The sequence below is a fragment of the Pelophylax lessonae genome (assembly GCF_965119305.1).
Source record: "Pelophylax lessonae genome assembly, chromosome: 4".
Lineage (NCBI taxonomy): Eukaryota > Metazoa > Chordata > Amphibia > Anura > Ranidae > Pelophylax > Pelophylax lessonae.
Window position 1 is genome coordinate 544,896,864 of NC_138771.1, and position 21,377 is coordinate 544,918,240.

General features: G+C 40.1%; 1 protein-coding gene across 2 annotated transcripts in view; it reads left to right on the forward strand.

The window, feature by feature from the left end:
* LRRTM4 (leucine rich repeat transmembrane neuronal 4) overlaps nt 1–18,596 on the forward strand; it is a 952,017-nt gene extending 933,421 nt beyond the window's left edge. The window contains exon 4 of one of the 2 annotated variants that reach the window (XM_082256762.1): nt 17,559–17,696. Coding sequence is in view for 1 of the 2 variants with exons in the window: in XM_082256761.1 (XP_082112887.1) it covers nt 17,559–17,783 (225 nt within the window). In the remaining variant the exon portion in view is untranslated. Of the gene's footprint in view, nt 1–17,558 lie in introns of both variants that reach the window. The other variant, XM_082256761.1, reaches the window with a different exon arrangement.
* The last annotated feature ends 2,781 nt before the right edge of the window (nt 18,597–21,377 follow it).

A 21,377-nucleotide genomic window follows, 5' to 3' on the forward strand; every position in this document is an offset into this window, starting at 1 on the left:
AGTGGTATTACCCAGGTTACACCACTGTGATACCCATTGACTAATCAGAAATGCACCCAACATCCAGCAGTAAAAAGCCCCACTATGGTCCCAAAAAAAGTTACATAGGGATGTTGTAGCAGTTGCTGATACTTGTCATGCCATGAATACATAAGGAAATTCTGTTCTAGTGATAGAAGTTATAAATGGCAGTTAGTTTTCACTGATCCTCTATAACATTATCACCTTCCACTTAATATTGTCTAGGTCCCCCTTTTGCTGCCAAAACAGCCCTGACCCATCTAGGCATGGACTCCACTAGACCTCTGTAGGTATGCTGTGATATCTGGCACCAAGCCTTCAGTAGCAGATCGTTTAAGTCCTATAAGTTTGGGAGTGGGGCCTCCATCAATTAGACATGTTTTTCCAGCATATCTCACACTTGATCGGGTTGAGATCTGAAGAATTTGGAAGTCAACGCCTCAAACTCGATTTAAGGCATTCTGTACCACCTGGTGAGTATTTTGTACCCATTTTCTTGTGTTTGCCAATAAAGCTTTTTAAGCAAAAAGAAGAATTATATCCTTTTGGGCAGAAGAGAATGTCATGCATATGTCTTGTTCCCATTTTATCAGAAAGCTTAGATCTCATTGGCGTTCACCCGTGACCAGCATCAAACAGGATTGTAATAAGGCGTGTCTAATTGGTACTGCTTTATTGCAATTTTTTTCAAATGGTGTTAGAGTATGGATATTTTGCAATGCCATTGGTATGGATCTCAAGCAAGAGCCAATTTGAAGGCAACAAATAAAGTCTAGGTCTGAGCCAAACGGAGCTCGGATTCTTGCAGTACTCATAGGGTTTATACTGAGAAGAGAAATGACACAATCAAATTGTCCTTTTGGCATAGAGTTTACAAAGTTGCAAGTCTGGAAAACTATGAGGCAATATAGTCGAGCCAAGAAAGTGGCAAAAGTGGGCTGGGGTGCGCGAAAGAGAAGTAGTCATAAGGATGGATTTGACAGTCCTGAAAGTGGAACTTATCAGAGGGTGGGACAGTATTTGTCCAATTGGAGTGAGAATGGGGTTTGCCCAAAACAAGGCCTTCCAGTGGAACAGGAACAGCAGCCTACTCCAATTCTATCCACGCCTTAACATCCTTCTGACCACACCAGTCTATAAGGCTCCATTCACACTGCCGCGACTTGTCAGGCGACTTGTCAGCCTGACAAGTCGCGGTCCCTCGCGGTCCATTGACTGGTACAGGACCCATTCTAATAGGAGCGACACAAGTTGCTCCGACTTAGAAAAAGGGTCCTGTACTACTTCGGGGCGACCTGGAGGTGACTTGCATTGACTTCCATTATGTGAAGTCCGTGCAAGTCGCGCCAAAGTCACGGTGCACGGGACTTCACAGGTCGCCCCCGAAGTTGTGCAGGAGTCGTGCCGCTTCAGTGTGAATGCGGTCTCAATCTCTTCAAGTGAACTGCAGCATGATATTAAACTGAGTCTGGAAACACAATACCACCCTGTAGTTTGGGTGGAATCAAAATAAAGCTAAGTATTCTGGCCTTATTTTCCCCCCAGAGATAGTGAAGGAAGTGGGCCCATAAATCATTCATGTAGCCCTGTGGTAATATCACAGCAAGGATCTAGCTATAGAATCCGCTATAGAATATTCATTCATTCATTCATATTCATTAGTGATAATATAAAAATTAGGGGGACAAAGGAAAGCCATGTTGTGTTCCGTTGCTTATAGAGAAAGGAGTGGAGACGGATTAGTTGGCTCTCACAGTGGCAGTATGGTGTGAATATAAGGCCCTAATCCATGCCATATTATGTACATAAGCTTTATGTTATGATATGATTATTTGCTTTCATTTGGAACAACTCACAACTCATCTGATTTAAAGGAATAGAGGACACAAGATTTCCCAGAAGAACATTGCCCAAAGTATCACACTGCTTCTGCCGGCTTGCCTTCTTCCCATACTGCATCCTGGTGCCATCTCTTCCCCAGTTAAGCGATGCACACACACTTAGCCATCCACATAATGCAAAAGAAAACGTGATTCATCAGACCAGGCCACCTTCTTCCATTGCTTATGGTCTAGTTCTGATACTCATGTTCCTACTGTAGACACTTTTGGTTGTGGACACAGGGCAGCATCCCCATATGCAACAAACTGTGATGCCCATTTGTTCTGCTTTCAGCACACCAACTTCAGGGACAACATGTTCACTTGCTGCCCAATATATCCCACCGAGTTTTAGGTGACATTGTAACAAGATAATCAATGTTATTTACTTGACCTGCCAGTGGTCATAATGTGATGGCTGATTGGTGTTTGTGTTGCACTACAATAAAATTTAGCATCTTTGTATTTGTAGTAACAAATATCCTTTAATAGGGAGCATGGATTGTCACAGGGCAATGAAGGGCAGGGCACTGGAGCTTATTTTACAGCTGGTATTCAAGGTAGATATTATAAAAGGATTGTCATGTTTGTGCTACTTAATCAGAACCACAGCCCACAGGGAGACTGAACCATTGCAGCACAGTGCTGTGAGGCTGCAGAATCACAGTATGCCCTGTAAACACGCTTGATTACATTAATGAATGAAACACCGTTTGTGTCTCAAATTAAGCATTCGCCCCATTAACTCTGTCTCTGATGGTGTGAACTAAGGTCTAGCCTTGTCATTCTGGCCTGTGCTCCGAGGACAGTTTTATCTGCTGCCATTAACCTATGCAGTACCTGTAATACCTATAATTTCTTCCTGCAATATGCATACTGCACATTAACTTTGTTAATAGCAATACCGCAGTGTTACCTACAGCAACATATTCAGATGCTTTGACTGAAAACCTGATAACATCTGACTTCTGATTAATTGTGAATACACTGCACATCGCTGGTCTTTGCAGAATTGAAAATAACCCTTTTGAGTCTATATGCTTACCCTTTTCAATAAAATAAAAGCATTTATATTACGTATTTGAGCTGCCAAATTTTAAATGGCAAGCTGTATCTTTTTTAGAAAAGAAAGTAGCTTTCAGCTGCTTGGCCTGTTTGGGATGAGGACCGTGTTTACATCTGCTCAGTCTTGAGAAGGTGAGGGTGGAATACTGGCCATTATTCACTAGGAGCCAGGCTGACACAGTCACGCCCATTCCCCATCTTCACTTCGGAGGAGACAGCCACCTGGTTCCTCAGGAGTGCCAGAGATGTCAGCATTGCTCAGGCCCCATACAGGCTATGTGGGTAGAAAACAACTTTCTTCTATGGAAAAGTACAGCCTGACATTAACGTTTGGCAGAACATAGACTGCACAGTGCAACCTTGAATTTTGATGCACAAGAATGCCAATCCTTTAAAGGCAATTTTTTTTTTTCTAATTTATTGCTGGACAAAGAATGCCAGAGCCTATTGATTATAATGGCTACAGGATTATTTGGAACTAGCAAACTGAAAAAATGTGGCCAGCCCTGTATAACCCCTCCTACTTCCAGCATGCTCCAGTTTTGTGCTAGTGTCCTGGAGGATGGATATCTTTTCTCTATACCTTCTGGTAGCTGTGTTGTTCTTCTTTCAATGTTACCTTTCTATTCTGCCAAGATTCCACTGCGAGCTGTTTGAATTGTTCTCTTAATGCAGCTACTTTGAATAGTGTTTCAGTAGCATAGACTAGCAGAGAATGTACCTTGACTACTCTGGACTGGATAATTGCAGGGCCAGCTTGGAGTGTGACTTTGTGATGGCTGAGAACCACTACTTCATTACCAGGGCCAGTGGGCACCATTTGAAATTCTTACTTTCTGTCAGCTTCCTGTAGAATTAGTTAACACTGAGAAACTGAGCACTAGCATCATCTCTGCACTTTCCACACTCTTTTTCCCACCATTTAGCATTGGGGAAGCACCTTCTGACATTTTTCAACAATACTCACCTTTAGTCTTGTAATGTCCATCACAGTATTTCCTTTTCTCCACAAAATATTACCAGCCTTCAAGGTCGAATGAGAGGTGGGCTCAAGGGGGAGGGGTAGGTTAAGCTGTGGGAGTTCCACTTTAAAGTACAGCGTGCTCCGGATGATGTTACGTGTGTCAAAATGCAGTGCGGATGTTATGTTCGTGTTCGGCCGGGGAGGAATCTATTGTATAGCGCTATATTGGATGCATTGATGTAAGTGTGTTTTTAAACGTTAAATAATTAATCAATAAGCTTTTACACTATTTGGAGCGTTTCCTTTCATGTCCGGGTGATTAACCATTTGAGATGATTCTGAGGTGACAACTATGATTTAACCATCTGCAATCTGAGGAGAACCTTTCGAATTGCTCTGGGATGATCTAGGCCGGGCTGTTCAGTCATAGGCTCTTAATTAGAGAGTCATTTGCAGTCAGTAAGCTTGTATCTTTTCCGTAAGAGGTGGTGTCATGGATCATACTTCTTCAAGGCTGATGGATGTTCACTATATACATATGATTATTTGAACACTTTTTTTTAGTACGTGGACCCTTTTTTTTAATCTTGGAGTTGAATTTAACCCCGTAATCACTGGAGGAATGTTTATATTCTTGTATTCACATTGTTTATTATTGTGTTTATCATTTAGTAGCGTGACTCTATAATTCAAATTACACTATGTGGAATATCTCACCGCAGAGTCGCTGCTTATGTCACCTGTTTTTCTACACTAACACAGTTGTCACAACTAATTCAAATGTCTTCTTTGGAAGATTATCCCTCTGTTCCTTTCTGGTGACAACTGAGGTCTTTGCCTCCCTTTCAGTGCCAGTGGTAGTGGTCAACAGGAGAAAAAGAAAGTGTAAATCTCAATAAAAAGAAAGAGGGGTAGAAAGGAAAGAAGGGAAAAGAAAATTCCCCTTCTCTCCATATAATCCCTGAAAAAATGGACCTTTGAATGGTAACTCCCAAATAAGTATATAAGACCAATACAACAATGTTGATTAAAAAGTACAAAACTATATTTTAATAGACATATAACATCATAAACATGATCTAATCTAAAATAGGGTCCCGGTGAGAGGATCCCTGTAACATAGTTACATATAATGACATCCAATAAGATAATTTAGCAGAAAAAACAAGCCAACATGTTTTGCGGTAGAACCATTCCGCTTAATCAGGCCTTTCATGCTGCTTATATTTCGTCTATGTCATAAATGGGGAAGAGAGGAAAAAAGGATTAGTCATCGTTGGCTGTGTCCCAGCTATGGGGAGACCATAAAAAGTATATGCATCCAATGCTTTAGGTTCCCACAAAAGGTGATGCCTGGCCTGGAAAGTATTAAACACACTCCCAGGTGTAAGGCTCAGGGTCTCTTGACTCAGGCAGCATCAGGGATAAAATGTCATATATACCTCAACATAGGTAGATCAACAGCCCAGACATAAGGGAATCCAAAACGCAAGATGCCTGGGTCTCCCAAAACTCAACCAGGAACATCACACTGCCGCCAGGAGTGTGTTTAATACTTTCCAGGCCAGGCATCATCTTTTGTGGGAACCTAAAGCATTGGATGCATACAGTGGGTACAGAAAGTATTCAGACCCCCTTAAATTTTTCACTCTTTGTTATATTGCAGCCATTTGCAAAAATCATTTAAGTTCATTCTTCTTCCTCATGAATGTACACATAGCACCCCATACTGACAGAAAAACACAGAATTGTTGACATTGTTGCAGATTTATTAAAAAAGAAAAACTGAAATATCGCATGGTCCTAAGTATTCAGACCCTTTGCTGTGACACTCATATATTTAACTCAGGTGCTTTCCATTTCTTCTGATCATCCTTGAGATGGTTCTACACCTTCATTTGAGTCCAGCTGTGTTTGATTATACTGATTGGACTTGATTAGGAAAGTCACACACCTGTCTATATAAGACCTTCCAGATCACAATGCATGTCAGAGCAAATGAGAATCATGAGGTCAAAGGAACTGCCTGAAGAGCTCAGAGACAGAATTGTGGCAAGGCACAGATCTGGCCAAGGTTACAAAAAGATTTCTGCTGCACTTAAGGTTCCTAAGAGCACAGTGGCCTCCATAATCCTCAAATGGAAGACGTTTGGGATGACCAGAACCCTTCCTAGAGCTGGCCGTCCGGCCAAACTGAGCTATCGGGGGGAGAAGAGCCTTGGTGAGAGAGGTAAAGAAGAACCCAAAGATCACTGTGGCTGAGCTCCAGAGATGCAGTCAGGAGATGGGAGAAAGTTGTAGAAAGTCAACCATCACTGCAGCCCTCCACCAGTCGGGGCTTTATGGCAGAGTGGCCCGACGGAAGCCTCTCCTCAGTGTAAGACACATGAAAGCCTGCATGGAGTTTGCTAAAAACACCTGAAGGACTCCAAGATGTTGAGAAATAAGATTCTCTGGTCTGATGAGACCAAAGTAGAACTTTTTGGCCTTAATTCTAAGCGGTATGTGTGGAGAAAACCAGGCACTGCTCATCACCTGTCCAATACAGTCCCAACAGTGAAGCATGGTGGTGGCAGCATCATGCTGTGGGGGTGTTTTTCAGCTGCAGGGACAGGACGACTGGTTGCAATCGAGGGAAAGATGAATGCGGCCAAGTACAGGGATATCCTGGACAAAAACCTTCTCCAGAGTGCTCTGGACCTCAGACTGGGCCGAAGGTTTACCTTCCAACAAGACAATGACCCTAAGCACACAGCTAAAATAATGAAGGAGTGGCTTCACAACAACTCCGTGACTGTTCTTGAATGACCCAGCCAGAGCCCTGACTTAAACCCAATTGAGCATCTCTGGAGAGACCTAAAAATGGCTGTCCACCAACGTTTACCATCCAACCTGACAGAACTGGAGAGGATCTGCAAGGAGGAATGGCAGAGGATCCCCAAATCCAGGTGTGAAAGACTTGTTGCATCTTTCCCAAAAAGACTCCTGGCTGTATTAGATCAAAAGGGGGCTTCTACTAAATACTGAGCAAAGGGTCTGAATACTTAGGACCATGTGATATTTCAGTTTTTCTTTTTTAATAAATCTGCAACAATGTCAACAATTCTGTGTTTTTCTGTCAGTATGGGGTGCTATGTGTACATTCATGAGGAAGAAGAATGAACTTAAATGATTTTAGCAAATGGCTGCAATATAACAAAGAGTGAAAAATTTAAGGGGGTCTGAATACTTTCCGTACCCACTGTATACTTTTTATGGTCTCCCTCTAGCTGGGACAAAGCCAACGATGACTAATCCTTTCTTCCTCTCTTCCCCACTTATGACACTGACGAAATCCAAGCAACAGTAAAGCCCCGATGAAGCAGAATGGTTCTACCATGAAACATGTTGGCTTGTTTTTTTCTGCTAAATTATCTTGTTTGGATGTCATTATATGTAACTATGTTATAGGGATCCTCTCACCAGGACACTGTTTTGGATTTGATAATGTCTATGATGTTTTATGTCTATTAAAATATAGTTTTGTACTTTTTAATCAACATTGTTGTATATACTTATTTGGGAGTTACCGTTCAAAGGCCCATTTTATGAGGGGTTATAAGGGGGAAGGGGAATTTTCTTTTCCCTTCTTTCCTTTCTGCACCTCTTTTTTTTTTTTTATTGTTCACGCATTTAATGCTGGATTTCCCCCAAATATACTTTGACTCATACTGTCATACCATAATTTCTTTACCTTTTAAGATGTAAATCTCCCTGGCAGGGGCACAGATAGCAATATTCAAATGACCCTGACCACTCTAACCAAAATTAAAATAAAAAAAGACTTGTTTTCCTGTTTGCTCCTCCAACGATGGCAGGTAATAGCTGTCCCTTACAACTTTATCTGCTGGGCACCACTGTATTTTCCACATCATCTTCTAGGTCCTATGTCACTCATCTCTGCCCACCAGATAGTCAGTTCTGATGTAAATACTGGGCATGCCTTCAAAATCTGCATTATCCCTGACACCTGACTGCATTCCCAAAATCTTGAAGATGTATAGTGTAAAATGAAGACAGAAAACTGTACTTCTTAGCACTTGTAATTGGAAATGTTTTATTTTATACAAAAATACACAAAACTACTCCTTCTCACATACGTGCACAAAAACATGTAAATAAAAAATTTTGTATTCTGTATGCATGAGGAAGATATTTTTTTTTGCAGTTGTGTGTATTTTCTGTATTTTTGATACAAAAAAACATTTTCCAAAATTTCCAAATTTCAAATATTGTTTGGTATCGCAGTTTCTTTTTGCATAGTGATTGTGTATTCATTTTATATATATTACTTGTTCCCTTCATTTTACTGCACACACAGAGGTAGTGTTTTTTTTTCTGTCTTTTGACATCTTACAGATCCCTGGGTATACACCATACTGCGCACTCGATCTGCTAGCAATTAAAAGGAAAAAATCTGCATTAAAGTGGACATAATGTTAAAATTGATGTTTTCTTTAGGGCTGTTATAGCACAGGGGACTCAGATGGAACCAATGATTGGCTGTAGTTAAAAAAAAAGAGAGAAAAAAATCTACAATTTATATTGTGGCTGAAAGCAAGATTTTTTTTAACCAAAATGTCTTTTTACATTTCCTCTGGTGTCTTCAAGTATTCCGAACATCCTTAGTTCATTAATTAGCGGTACTCTGGATCGTGGCTACAGGAGAAAATGATTACTAATCATGTCTGACTATATGACAATTTTAGAGAAAAACTTAATTTTATAACCCTGTCTAAACTTTCTGGATAATTGATGAATCTATCTGTACAGCCCTCATCCATTGGAAATTAGAAGGCCACAAAACTGAAACAAATATTCTACATTGCATTATATGGTAGAGATACTGCTAAATTTCCCAGGTATGAATGTATTCACAGAAGATTTTTGTAATTTCTGTAACCTTTCAGTTCAGTATTTTATATACATGGCCATGTAAATACAAAGAAGGCAATAGGACAGTTGATAATTTTCTTCCATGGGAAGTCAAGTAGGAAGTCAAGTGTGTTTTGAAAAAAATGGTCCACCAATACACCTCTTTGAATTTAAGCAACTCTTTCAAAAAATGAAAGTCTGAATAACTGATGTTCCTGAAAAGAAGATATATCTCTCCTGCCAGCTGTGCTACTGCTCAGTGGTTCCTCCACCATGGCTTTACTGTATCTTCTAATAACGCAGGGGTGGGTGGAAGGAACCAATGAACTCATCATGAAACACAGGGGATTGACACTGCTGGAAGGCAATGGGAGAAGTAAATAAGCACTTCTTGTTTCTTTACATAAAGGGACCAATGAACATAGTGGAGGACACAGAAGATTAAAACTCCTGGAAGTGTTGGTTTCTGAAGGGACTCCAGACAGCAATTACTGCATCAAGGCAGTGTTCAGCGGTGTAGTTGGCAGGAGAGAAAACGATTTACGATCTTCTTTGTAGGGGTATCAGTCATTCAGACTTTTGTTTTTACAACACACTTCATGTAAAAATCTTCTTTTGTGATATTCTTCTAAAAGTTATAGATATAGAGTAAGTTATCAAGATCTATTTTATATAAACAAGTAGAGCTATAGGCAAAACTTTTTTATTCCCTTTTCACTCCATCCAAGAGTAAAAAAAAAATTTTGCCTTTAGTTGTAGGCCCAATTTAAATGGTCATTCTTCAAATCTGCCTATAACCATGCCCATAATGAACTGAATGCCATATTTAAAGCATACCTCCCAACTTTCTGATATCGGAAAAAGGGACACCAATTAGTAAAGGTATGTAGGATTAGGACACACACCCTGCCATGGCCCCTCACAAAGAGACCTAATAAACAAAAAATGATTGGTAAACCTGCAAGTGCCTTTTTTACTGATACTACTCCTTTGCGTTGGCTTCAGAAATGTACAACTAAAATTTAGAATTTGGATGAAAGGTTTAGCACTGTAAAACATTTTTGTAATAGTGTATGTAAACCCTAAATCCATGTTTTAGTATTTTTATCATCATGCCTCACTACATACTTTTTCTGTAGTAAATACTTTTTTTGTGAATCTGTTGCAATGTTTCTTACCTGGCCATCCTGGAGGCTGACAACTTTAGGCCCCTACCTTATAATTATCAGCAGCAATTTCAGCCTGTTGTGTGTCTTCATTTGGCTTTTAGGATATATGTGTTGCAGTATGAGATTAATGTGGTTTAAAGGCCCAAGGTTTTTTTTTTACCTCCACGCATTATATGTATGAAGGTGAAAAACCTGCAGCACCCCCCCCCCCCAAATACTCATCTGAGCTCCCTGTTGATCCAGCAATGAGCACGAAATCTGAGCTTCTCTCTCATCTCTCATCTCTCATTCCCCATTGGCTGAGAAAGGCTCCTGCTACTTTCAATCGGAGCCAGTGAGTCATTGAGGAGAGAGCGGGGGGGGGGGCAAGGCCAAAACACAGTTCTGTATAAATGTATAGAGCGGGGGTCAGGAAAGAGCACACACCAGTGCCCCCATAGCAAGGGGCTTTCTATTGGCTGAAGAGGAGGAGCCAGGAGCACCAGTGGGGGACCCGAAATGAGAAGGATTGGGCCTGCTCTGTTCAAGGCCATTGCACAGAGCAGGTAAGTATGACATGTTTTTTTTTTTTTTAAATAAACATTTTATGTCACTTTAAAGCTGAGTGGCCATCTGCGCAGGGTCTGCAGGGGGAGGTTGGATGGAAGAGAGGGAAGAAAGGAAGACTAAAGTCGGCCATAGATGAATGATCCATTGATTGACTTGGGTACAACCAGCATGTGGGATTTTTTCATATGATTATTGTCGGTGGTTATAACCACTAGCAATATTCACTATGCATTCTCTGAGCAGGGATGGCTCCTCGCACTCCCCCCACCAGGAGAACGCAATGGCTCCATGGGAGAGATATCCCCATTAACACTGACTGTGTTGATGGGGAAACAAACGATTTTCCTCCTTGCAACCACAGATTACAAAAAAAGAACTTTACATCATCTATAGTCAGTTTAAGAGTAAGGCTTAAAAGCCTTGGACCTAAACGCAGACCACCATTGCCTTGCAGAGAGACTTAGGAAAGTGCTGTGCCCTCAACAGACACTTAGCTTCACAGTGGCATACCTGATGAGACTGTTACCCTGGAGGGGAGTTTTTTCTTAGATACAACAGGACACAGGCATCTCATCATTGATTTTTTTACATGCTGGAGTTCTGTTAGTTCTTAGTATCATTTTTTTTAATGAAAAACCATACAGTTTTCCCCTATGTGGACCATTTTTCTTTTCCCTATGGTTTGAGAGTTGGAGCGATTTTCATTGTCAGCCATGACACTATGCTATTCAACCTAAGCAGAGGGAACCGAATAGATCTGCTGTGTATCACTCACGCTTGTCTAGACTCTTAGAATTTGGAGTTTAGATCTCTCTGGTAAGCAAGCATTTCACATGATTCAAGGTGGAGGTTCACCTGGGTGAAACTCCACAAATTATTTGTTCACTCACATTGGATATTCACTTCAAGAGACTGTGTTCACTTACATTGTTTTTTTGTGTTTGGAGACTAATATGAGATGTTTATATATATACAGTATATGGACACAGTTTTCCAAATTTTTATTATTTTGATTGTTTAGCGCGACAACTTATGTTATATTTATCTCAGAAGAGGAATGTGCCTCTGGAGAGCGATTAATATTTTGGAAGACATTTTGCATCCCAGTAATGTTCTGTATACATTTCTACCTTCTGGTAGACAGTATAGAAATATTTGCTCCTATACCTCAAGGTTGGGGTTTGCTTTTTTCCTCAATTCGTACAGCTCTTGAATGCCCAAGGTGTTTTGGGATAGACTGATTGGAGTTATGTATTTATTATGGCATGTGTGTTGTTTTCAGTTAGGTGTTTTTATGTTAGGTGGGAAACCTATTTTTTTAATGTAATGGAGCTACAACTGTGTATCATTTTATTATTGTTATTGTAAAATGATAAATACATTTTATGATTCTGATATCAATCAAGTCTATTACAATGGCAGTAAGGAAGAGCTTGGTGCTTCCTTAAATTGGTGGCCAATTAAAAAAGTGCTGTTTAACATTAGTGGCCAGTATAGTTCCCTCTTACTGTACATAAGCGGTTAGCTGGAGAGGTGCCCCTTTACATTCGTGGCTATTGTAGTGCTCCGAGAGGTGTCCTCTTACCTTAGTGGTTAAAGTGGAGTTCCAGGCAAAAATTCAGTCTCAAACAATTGATCAAAGCCCCCCCCCCCCCTCTCCTTTTTGGATATGTTTTTTTTTGTTTTTGGTACCTTTTTATTGCATTTTTTCTTCGGGAATTCCGTTCTATGTCGCTGCAGCTAGGTACGTCACTTCCACAGTTGCATCCGGCCCTCCTCCTTCCCACCACTGCTTTCTGGGACCTGTGTGTGTCCCCCAGAAGACGAAGGGATCATTTAGAAATCGCCGCCCGACTCAAGCATTCGGAGTATGAAACCGACGGTGAAGCCTGAAGGCTTCATGCCGGTTTCCCTTACTTGCAATGCCGGCTTGGGGTGCAGACATTGTGGCTAAACAGCTAAAAAGATCATCAATATTAGTGGTCTTAGAGGGAGGAAAGGCTCCATTGGGCCCACACCACTGGCTCAGCTGAGTTTTGTTGGTCCTGGAATTATGCAGACACTGTCAGGCAGGAAATCATTTAGCAACTGTTTACTGCTCAAGAAGACCAGAGCAAGCTCTAAATGAACCCTAGAGTTCCATGGGTCCCTGAAAAAGGTTGACACCAGGGTGTTTTAACTTATTCTAAAGATTTAGCTAAACTTTGCTGAACCTTACAGCAGTATGTGTAAGAGGACCATACCACAATGGAACATATGACACACAAAATATACAATTAAAACATATAGATTAATCCCAGGAAGTTTTGACTCATTCTAAAGATATTACAAAACTCTTCTGGACCTTACAGTAGGTGTTAGACGACCATACCCCAATGGCAGATAAGACACAAAATATATAATTAAAACATATAGATATTTATACCAAGTACAGTTTATTTCATTTATTAGAGTTGTTGAAAGGCTGCATATAGGGACTAAATGAAAATGTTACATTTGTCTGGAATTGGATGTCTCAAATTACAGTAAAGTCGTAGAAAACTCCAAGTTCACAGTATTCTTTAATAAATAGCGTTCTGGAATATCTGTGCTTGGTTCCCTCTTTGAAACCTGTAAAAACTCTTCATTAATAATGTTTACCAGTACCCAAAACTCTTCTGCATTATTTTCTGGGCCTTACTAAACCATTATTAAAATATGAATATTTCCTCCTCTCAGAGTGTGAGGCAGTTGCTAATTTAAAAAATGGACAGGGATCTGTTTGGGAAAGATAAGGAAGTTGTAAAAGGAAATATTCTAATAGTGGAATGAGGCTTAGCAGCACCAATGAGGGACAAGGATGAAATGTGTACAGCTTTATTAATGACATACATACATTATATAAATCTAAGGTGCTGTAAAACAAAATTTCAGTTTATAGAGAAGTCCAACAAACACGTGATGCATACATACAGTATATAAAACTAGCGTGCTGTAAAACAAACCTTTCAGTTTATGGAGATTTTCCATGTACACATAATACACAAGAATATAGGTTGGTGGTTTTTATACCAGTCATGTAATTCCAAGGTGGTATACCTGTATGTATACTGTATGTAAATTGCCACTGTTCTCTTTCTGGAAATGTTAGTCCCGCAGCTGCCATGCTTATCTATTGGTTCCAAAACTTCCATCCTGGGTCCCTGACCCAGGGGAAGCATCCAGATTGGGTTATGGCTTCACTTGTTGTATTTTTGTTCTCGATTTGTGACTAATAGCATAGCTTTTTTATTTTAAATAGAGTAGAGGATTATTTTTGCCAGTTTTGTTCCATTGGGGAGAAAAACAGTATATATACTTCCTGTCCAATATATTTGCTGGAAAAGAGAGTAGAAAAATCACCAAGTAAAGTAAATACTCTCCTAGACAGTTGTTACCAGAAAAAGTGTCCTTCCCTTTCTGTTCTAAGGACAATGGTCACTGGGATAAAAACAGAGGGAATATTGTTCTTACAAGGACAGAGATTCAAACTTCATAAGTTTTGTAACGCCTAACCATTCTGTCCAAAACTAACAAAACGTTTTGTCTTCGCATACACTTCAAAGGGTAACTCCACTTTTGTGGAGAAAAAATATTGCAAATAAAAAAAAAAATATATAGCATATACAATTGTGACTCAAGTATTGTAATTTAATGTTATTAAAATTACCTTTCCTTTTTAATCTACAGCTCTGTAATTTTCTGTAAAATGCAATGCAATATGGCTACCTGGAGGTGTTCTGTACACAAAATGTGTACAGGATGCCATAAAAATCATAATTTCTTGCTTGTGTGATTGGCTTTCTGATTTTCCCAGAAGTCTGCACTAAGATACAAGTCAGATTTTGGGCACCCCCTGCAACAAAAATGTCATTTTTTCAAGGAGATACTCTCAATAGGAACATGTCTAAAGGTATGCAGACCCTGCATACTGTATTTCCTCATTAGAGACTTGCAGTTGCACAGCTGACTGATAATTAAGAAACCACTCCCATTAGATTCACTTTCCTACATGGACACCAACAAATACACAAGGCTTTCTTCAGAATAACATAAAGGTAGGAATCTGCAGCAAAGTTTGTTAAAATCCTTGCAATGTACAAAGATCAACCAAAGGGAAATGTTTTTTTCTCAACAAAAGTGAAGTTACTCTTTAAAGAAAACTGTACTTTGCCCATTCGTTAACCTTTACCTTCCCCATCCCCAGCAGTATATAGCTACCGCTCCTTTATTCAGTGTCAATGACTAAAGAAAAAAACAGTACTTTGGGGTATAAAAGTGCATGTGATTCATCCACTTAACAATGCTAGGCCAATCTTGTACAACTTGTAGCCTACACATGGGTTTCTTTTCACTTTCAGTCGAGGAACAGAACAACAAGTAGTGAGAGGAAGGTAAGTATGCGTCTGTAGAGATCTGCAATAAAGTAAACTTGATGTGTGGCCTGCATTGGAAAAGCACAGGATCACTCTAAAATATTGAAATCAAAGTGTTTGTTTGAATACCTTTCAGAATGGGGTCATCAATGGCAGCCTACATATTTCTACTAGTATATTTTACCTTTAACCACTTCAGCTCCGGAAAGGTTTTACCCCCTTAATGAGCAGGCCATTTTTTGCCATCCGACACTGCGTTACTTTAACGAAAAATTGCACAGTCGTGCGACGCTGTAACCAAATGCAATTGATGTCCCTTTTTCCCCACAAATAGAGCTTTCTTTTGGTGGTATTTGATAACCTCTGTGGTTTTTAGATTTTGCACTATAAACAAAAAAAGAGCGACAATTTTGAAAAAAACACAATATTTTTTACATACTGTTAATAAACATTCCCAACAAGAAATTTAAAAAATCAAATATTTTTATCAGTTTAGGCCAATTTGTATTCTGCTACATATTTTTGGTAAAAGAAAATCCCAAAAAGCGTATTTTAATTGGTTTGCACGAAAGTTATAGTGTTTACAAACTACGGGATAGATTTTTTGGACTTTTTTTTTTCTTGTTTTTATTAGTAATTGCGGCGATCAGCAATTTTTAGCGGGACTGCCACATTGCGGCAGGACAGATCGGACCCCTAACTGACATTTTTGACACTTTTTGGGGACCAGCGACATTAATACAGTAATCATTGCTAAGTAATATGCACTGTTACTGTATTAATGTCACTGGTAGGGCAGGGGTTAACACTGGGGTTGATCAAAGGGGTTAATGTATGCCTGTTGGTGCTTACTCACTGTGGGGGGTTCTGTGACAGGCACACAGAGATCAGGGTTTCAGCTTTGCTTAAACTCCTGATCTCTCCCTGCCTGTGTAACAGAAGACTCGCCTGCTTTGTTTACATAAGCAGGTGCGTCTTCTGTCAGTTTCTCTGAAGATCGCCGGAGGCCGGTAGCAAGCGCCTCCACTCCTCCTTTGGCCTGCCTCCCGCTGTGTCTAAACACAGCAGGAGTGCGGCTCCGGCGGCACATGCGCGCCGCCAGGCCGCGTGCACAAAATCACATAGATCTACGGGATTTTGAGCAGCCGAGCCACTCTGCCGCAGTATATCTTATGGTGGGCGGTCGGCAAGAGGTTAAGGAAGCAGGTACATCATGCTTTACATATTGTGTATCTCTATTCTATAGTCTGCAAGTTATATTGGAATAGAAATCTACCACAACTCTGGATCAATTCAAATTCAAGAGGTTGTAATAAATTATTTAAATCGACACTTTGCCCATTTATTAAAGGTGATGGGCCTGATGTGTTCTTGTTTAATACATGTTGTGCAGATGTGAGTGCATGTAAACTGGATTATGGAGTTAAATGATACTTGTAGAACATGAAACCATATGATGCTGGTATGTGCTTTTTGTAACAGGTATATGGAGGGTTTCTGCTTTCTACCTGGCTAAGCTGTGTAATTGGTTAATAAGAAGAAATAAGGACAAATCCTGGATAATTAGCGGCATTCTAGCATGCTATTCTTATTTTTTTAGTTAATTACCCTGGATTATTCTTATCTTTTGAAAACATGTGACTGGTGCACCCAGTGTGTGATATTTAGCCTTTTAATACGTGCTCATAATTTGTATAGGCCAAACAGCAAGTTATCATTTTTTTCTTGTCAGAAAATAGGAATATTCCATCAGCTTCTATAATGAAATGAAATGTTATCTTTGTATTCTTTCTTACTGCTGTGTTTAGTTTAGTAAGTCTGTAAATGACATTGAAAAACTTTTTTGTTAAAGACTGTCAAATGTCAAACTATCTTTTGAGAATATATTTTAGCTTAGTAAAACAATACTCTGAATCCTATGATGTTTTTAATAATTTGTATGATTGGTTGGTGTCCTAAAAATGAAACTGGGCTTGAATTGACATAACAGTGTAATACGATAAATATACCCTCGGTCCAGGCATATTAAATAAATATTTCTAGTGACTAGGCACAGTGATCTGAATAAATAAGTGAAAGCATTGTCAACAGTTTTTATCTGCCCTACAATGCTGTGTTCCTGTTTAAATGTGATCGATCCACTTTAAAGGATTAGTCAAGTGCCTGTCTGAACCATTCTGTGCCTTACTGGATTCCATAGGAACACCACCAGTGAAACCTCTCTTGCACCCACATGTCAAGAGCATTACGTTACAAGGTGCTCTCACTGTCAGTGCTGTGTTTTCTTTTTTTTTTTTTTCCAAAATGTGTTTTCTATCTACTGTAGTTTACATTTTGAGGAATGCAGCACAAGGAGATGAGATACCTATGCATACCTTTATTAAATCTGCGTTATGGGGTGGATTTAGGAACTCTTAGTGTGACTTCCCACTGCTGGTTTTCTCAATAAATATGAAGAAGCCAAAAGGTGTTAAACTGGTGTTTATAAAAAGCTGGAATACATTTTGGGTTCAACTAACTCTTTAATGAATGCAAATGATTAGCCAGCTTTTCCTTATAACATATGTCTGATTCACTTTGTTTTTTTTTTCTCTTGGTACAGATTCCACGGCACATGAAGACTCTACCATACTTTACCTATGACCAGCCAATGGCCGGATATTGCCAGACCCACAAGACCCTCCTTGTAAATAAGGGCTATGATGGGACATCTCGAGAGCAAAGAGAAACCACCAACCTAGAGCTTAGTAGGGACCAGAGCTACATCTCAACAATAGCTCGCTCAGCAGCACCTGCCATATACATTGAAAGGATACCAAACCAATAACATCCGGAGTCTTGGATTGTGACATTTGGAAGAAGTGCATAGAGGACCTATACAGATTAAAGCTGATGGGAGCACCTTGTAAATGCTATGTGCTCTCACAATAAACAAGAGAAAATAAATTTATAATACACTAAGCTAAACATTTTGAGCATGGGACCCATTTCAGTCTTCAGGCCCATGGAACTTGAAACAATGATGTGAGAAAAGCAAGGGGTTTATCTTGGCTTTAAAGGATTATGTAAACCCCACTGGTGTATAAAAAGAAAAAAAAGTAAATTTAAATAAAATAGAACATAAAACTGGATCCACCTAAGGGATTTCTTAACTAGTTTTGGATCCACTCCAGCTGCATACGGGAGTTTATCTGCTTGTACATTTGGTTTCCTATTTTCTACACGTTGCATGGTTCCAATACAGATGAACCAAACATGGGAGACTGTTGGGATTTCGGGGTTAGGGAATGCTTATTGTTTCATGTTGAATAACCCAGTGAATCTCTTTGAACTGTGTTTCTTTCCTGTTTTCCTGTTAGAGAGGTTTGCTTTTTATCAGACTGCCAGCCACAAGGGGGCAGTGTTTGGGAAAGACCAGCCTCACTCATAGTAGCTTCGACGGATTAGAGTCATGAAAGATCTACAGAACAGGCAGGCATACAGTATATATGGAATATTGTTCCCAGATTGATTTGGATTTTATTGACAAACACAGTCTCAAATCACAAAAGAAAGTATCAATTGTTTTTTTTAATAACATTATGATCAGTTATAGCTTTTGTGTAGTTTTTATCAATAAAAAGTATAAAAAACATGATTCGTAGTATATTCTAGAGTTTATATTTTATTAGTGCACGCTTTACGTTTTTGAGAACAGCAATATAAGATGGTGTTATGTTTAAGATGATGCCTTCTGGAGGGCAGCATGAAATCAGGTAGTCATCTAGCGTTTCCACCCCCAGACACAATCGATGTTCCTACAGTTTTTTTGTGTGCTGCTTGTCTTTTGGGCTTGTACTGGCAGGCTTTTGCTTCAGAACTGCAAAATTCACATTTCTAATGCAAAAATGGACTAACCCTCAGTGCGGGTCATGTGGCCTTTGTTTGCACGGGCACATCAGCCCATTTATTTGATTGGCCTTCCCTGCCTGCACTTCTGCAAAAAGAAAAAGGGCACGCATCTTTTTCAAAATCACGGCCACAGGGAAATTGCTTGGTCTTTTTGATTATGCGATTACACCTGCGGTTCCCCCAAATGTGCTGCAGGCAGAGAAGCATGGGGGTGCCATTCAGAATGAATGGCAGCCCCACGTGTCTCCTAAGAGCAGTATGATTTGGCTGTGGGTGGTAGCAGATGCAGGAACAGATGCAATTCCTGCAATCGCAAACAGCCCACACAGTGTAAACTGAGCCTAAAGAAGGTCAACTGTAGGTCACATGGAAGTCAACTTCAAGTTAAAGGGATCTGCAATAAATGATTAATTATCTCAGAAGGTATCAAAAGCCATTTGTATTTGCCCTTCAAAGCCCATCAACACAGGACCAACTGGGTTAGGAGGTTGGGGGATAGCACCAGAAGGCAGCTGTTTCAATAATGTCCAATGTAATTTAACCACTTGCAGACTGCGCTATAGCCAAAAGACAGCTACAGCATGGTCGTCCAGTTCTGGGAGGCCGTCATATGATGATCTCCCATGATCGCGCCCGCTGCTGGGTGCGGGTGGGGCACTTTGTGTTTGCAGTGTCCTCCGGACATTGTCGAACACAGATTGAGGTAAAAAGCCAATCAGCAGCTCTTTACCATGAGATCAGTGTCCAATCACAGCTTATCATGATGTCAACAGAAGCCAGTTGCTGGCCCTTTTTCTCCGTTCCTTCTCACGCTATCAGCCTGTGGAGGAGAGGAGAAAAGAGCCAATAATTGTCTTCTGCCAATCTGTGCCCACCACTGCTGCCAATTAGTGCCCATCACTGCTGCCAATCGGTGTCCACTGCTCCTGCCAAACAGTGCCCACCACTGTTGCCAATCAGTGCCCACCAGTGTCCTCTCATCAATGTCACCTATCAGTACTGCCTACCAGTGCTGCCTATCAGTGCCCCTCAGTGTCGCCTACCAGTGCCAACCAGTGTCGCCTATCAGTGCCACATATCAGTGCCCATCAGTGCCACCTATCAGTGCTGCTTATCAGTGCCCATCAGTGCCGCCTATCAGTGCAGCCTCATCAGTGCCCACCAGTGCAGCTTATCAGTGCCCATCAATGTTGCCTCGTCAGTGCAGCCTATCAGCACCCATCAGTGCCGTCTCATCAGTGCAGCCTATCAGCACCCATCAGTGGTGCCTCATCAGCGCATATCTGTGAAGGAACAAAAATTACCTGTTTGCAAAATGTTATAACAAACTATGAAAACATTTTGTTTTTGTTTTTTTTCAATGTTTTCAGTTTTTATTTGTTTATTTAGCAAAAAATAAAAAACCCAGCAGTGATTACATACCACCAAAAGAAAGCTCTATTTGTGTGAAAAAAATGATACCAAATGTGTTTGGGTACAGTGTTGCATGACTGCGCAATTGTCATTTAAAGTACAACAGCACTGACAATTGGCCTGGTCAAAAAGGGGATGAAAGTGCCCAGTGGGCAAGTGGATAAAGGAAGAAAATGCTCCAGGAAACATTTAAAATAGGGGCAATCATTGTTGTAGTGTATAGACACAAGTAATGTATTTGGTGCTAATATGCAATTAGTAAAATTGGTTCCTGCCATATGACCTAGCACCTCCCACTACTCACGATTCTTTAGTGGTCCATCATTATGATGGAAACCCTTCATGACTAGTAGTGAGGCTCAGGAATCAGACTTCAGATCTAAAATCTTTATTGGTATATTACAAATCTCTATACCTTTGTGCTTCTGGTAAGCACTACATGGTAAAAGAAAGGTGCCTGCATTAAATTCTTGATTGTAGTTAATTACATTCAATCCCGCCAGGATATATACTGTATATACAAATGATGCTTTACAGGATATATGGTGACTGGGTGGCAAAGCAACATGTTCAATATAAAAGAGGATTATGGAAAAGAATTTAGAGCTATGATGGTACAGCAACAGATGATGCAGACATTTTACCCACCATGGCACAGAAAATATTTTAAAAGGGGTCAATCCTTGTGGTAATGTATGGACAGAAGTAATGTATTCGGAGTTTAGAAAACTCAAAAACTGAAGAATGCAATGTAATGAAGGCTCATTAGTCACTTCTTTGCAGTGTTCCACAGGAACCCCAAAGTTCTAATATGCAATTAATAAATTTGGTTCCTACCATTTGGCCTTGCACCTTCCACCACCCACGATTCACTAGTGGTCCATCATTATTATTAGCACCCTTCATGAGCAAGTAGTGAGGTACAAGAAAAGTGCCTGCACATGGTACAAGAAAAGTGCCTGCATTAAATGGCTGGTTGTAGTTAAATACATTAAATCCTTGCAGGCTACCTATATACATATTAATTGTGCCCTGCAGGATATATTCATGTGCAGAAGGTTAGCAGTAGTCTCAGGGGGCCATTATAAAAGAGGATCATGGTAAAGAATATGGAGCT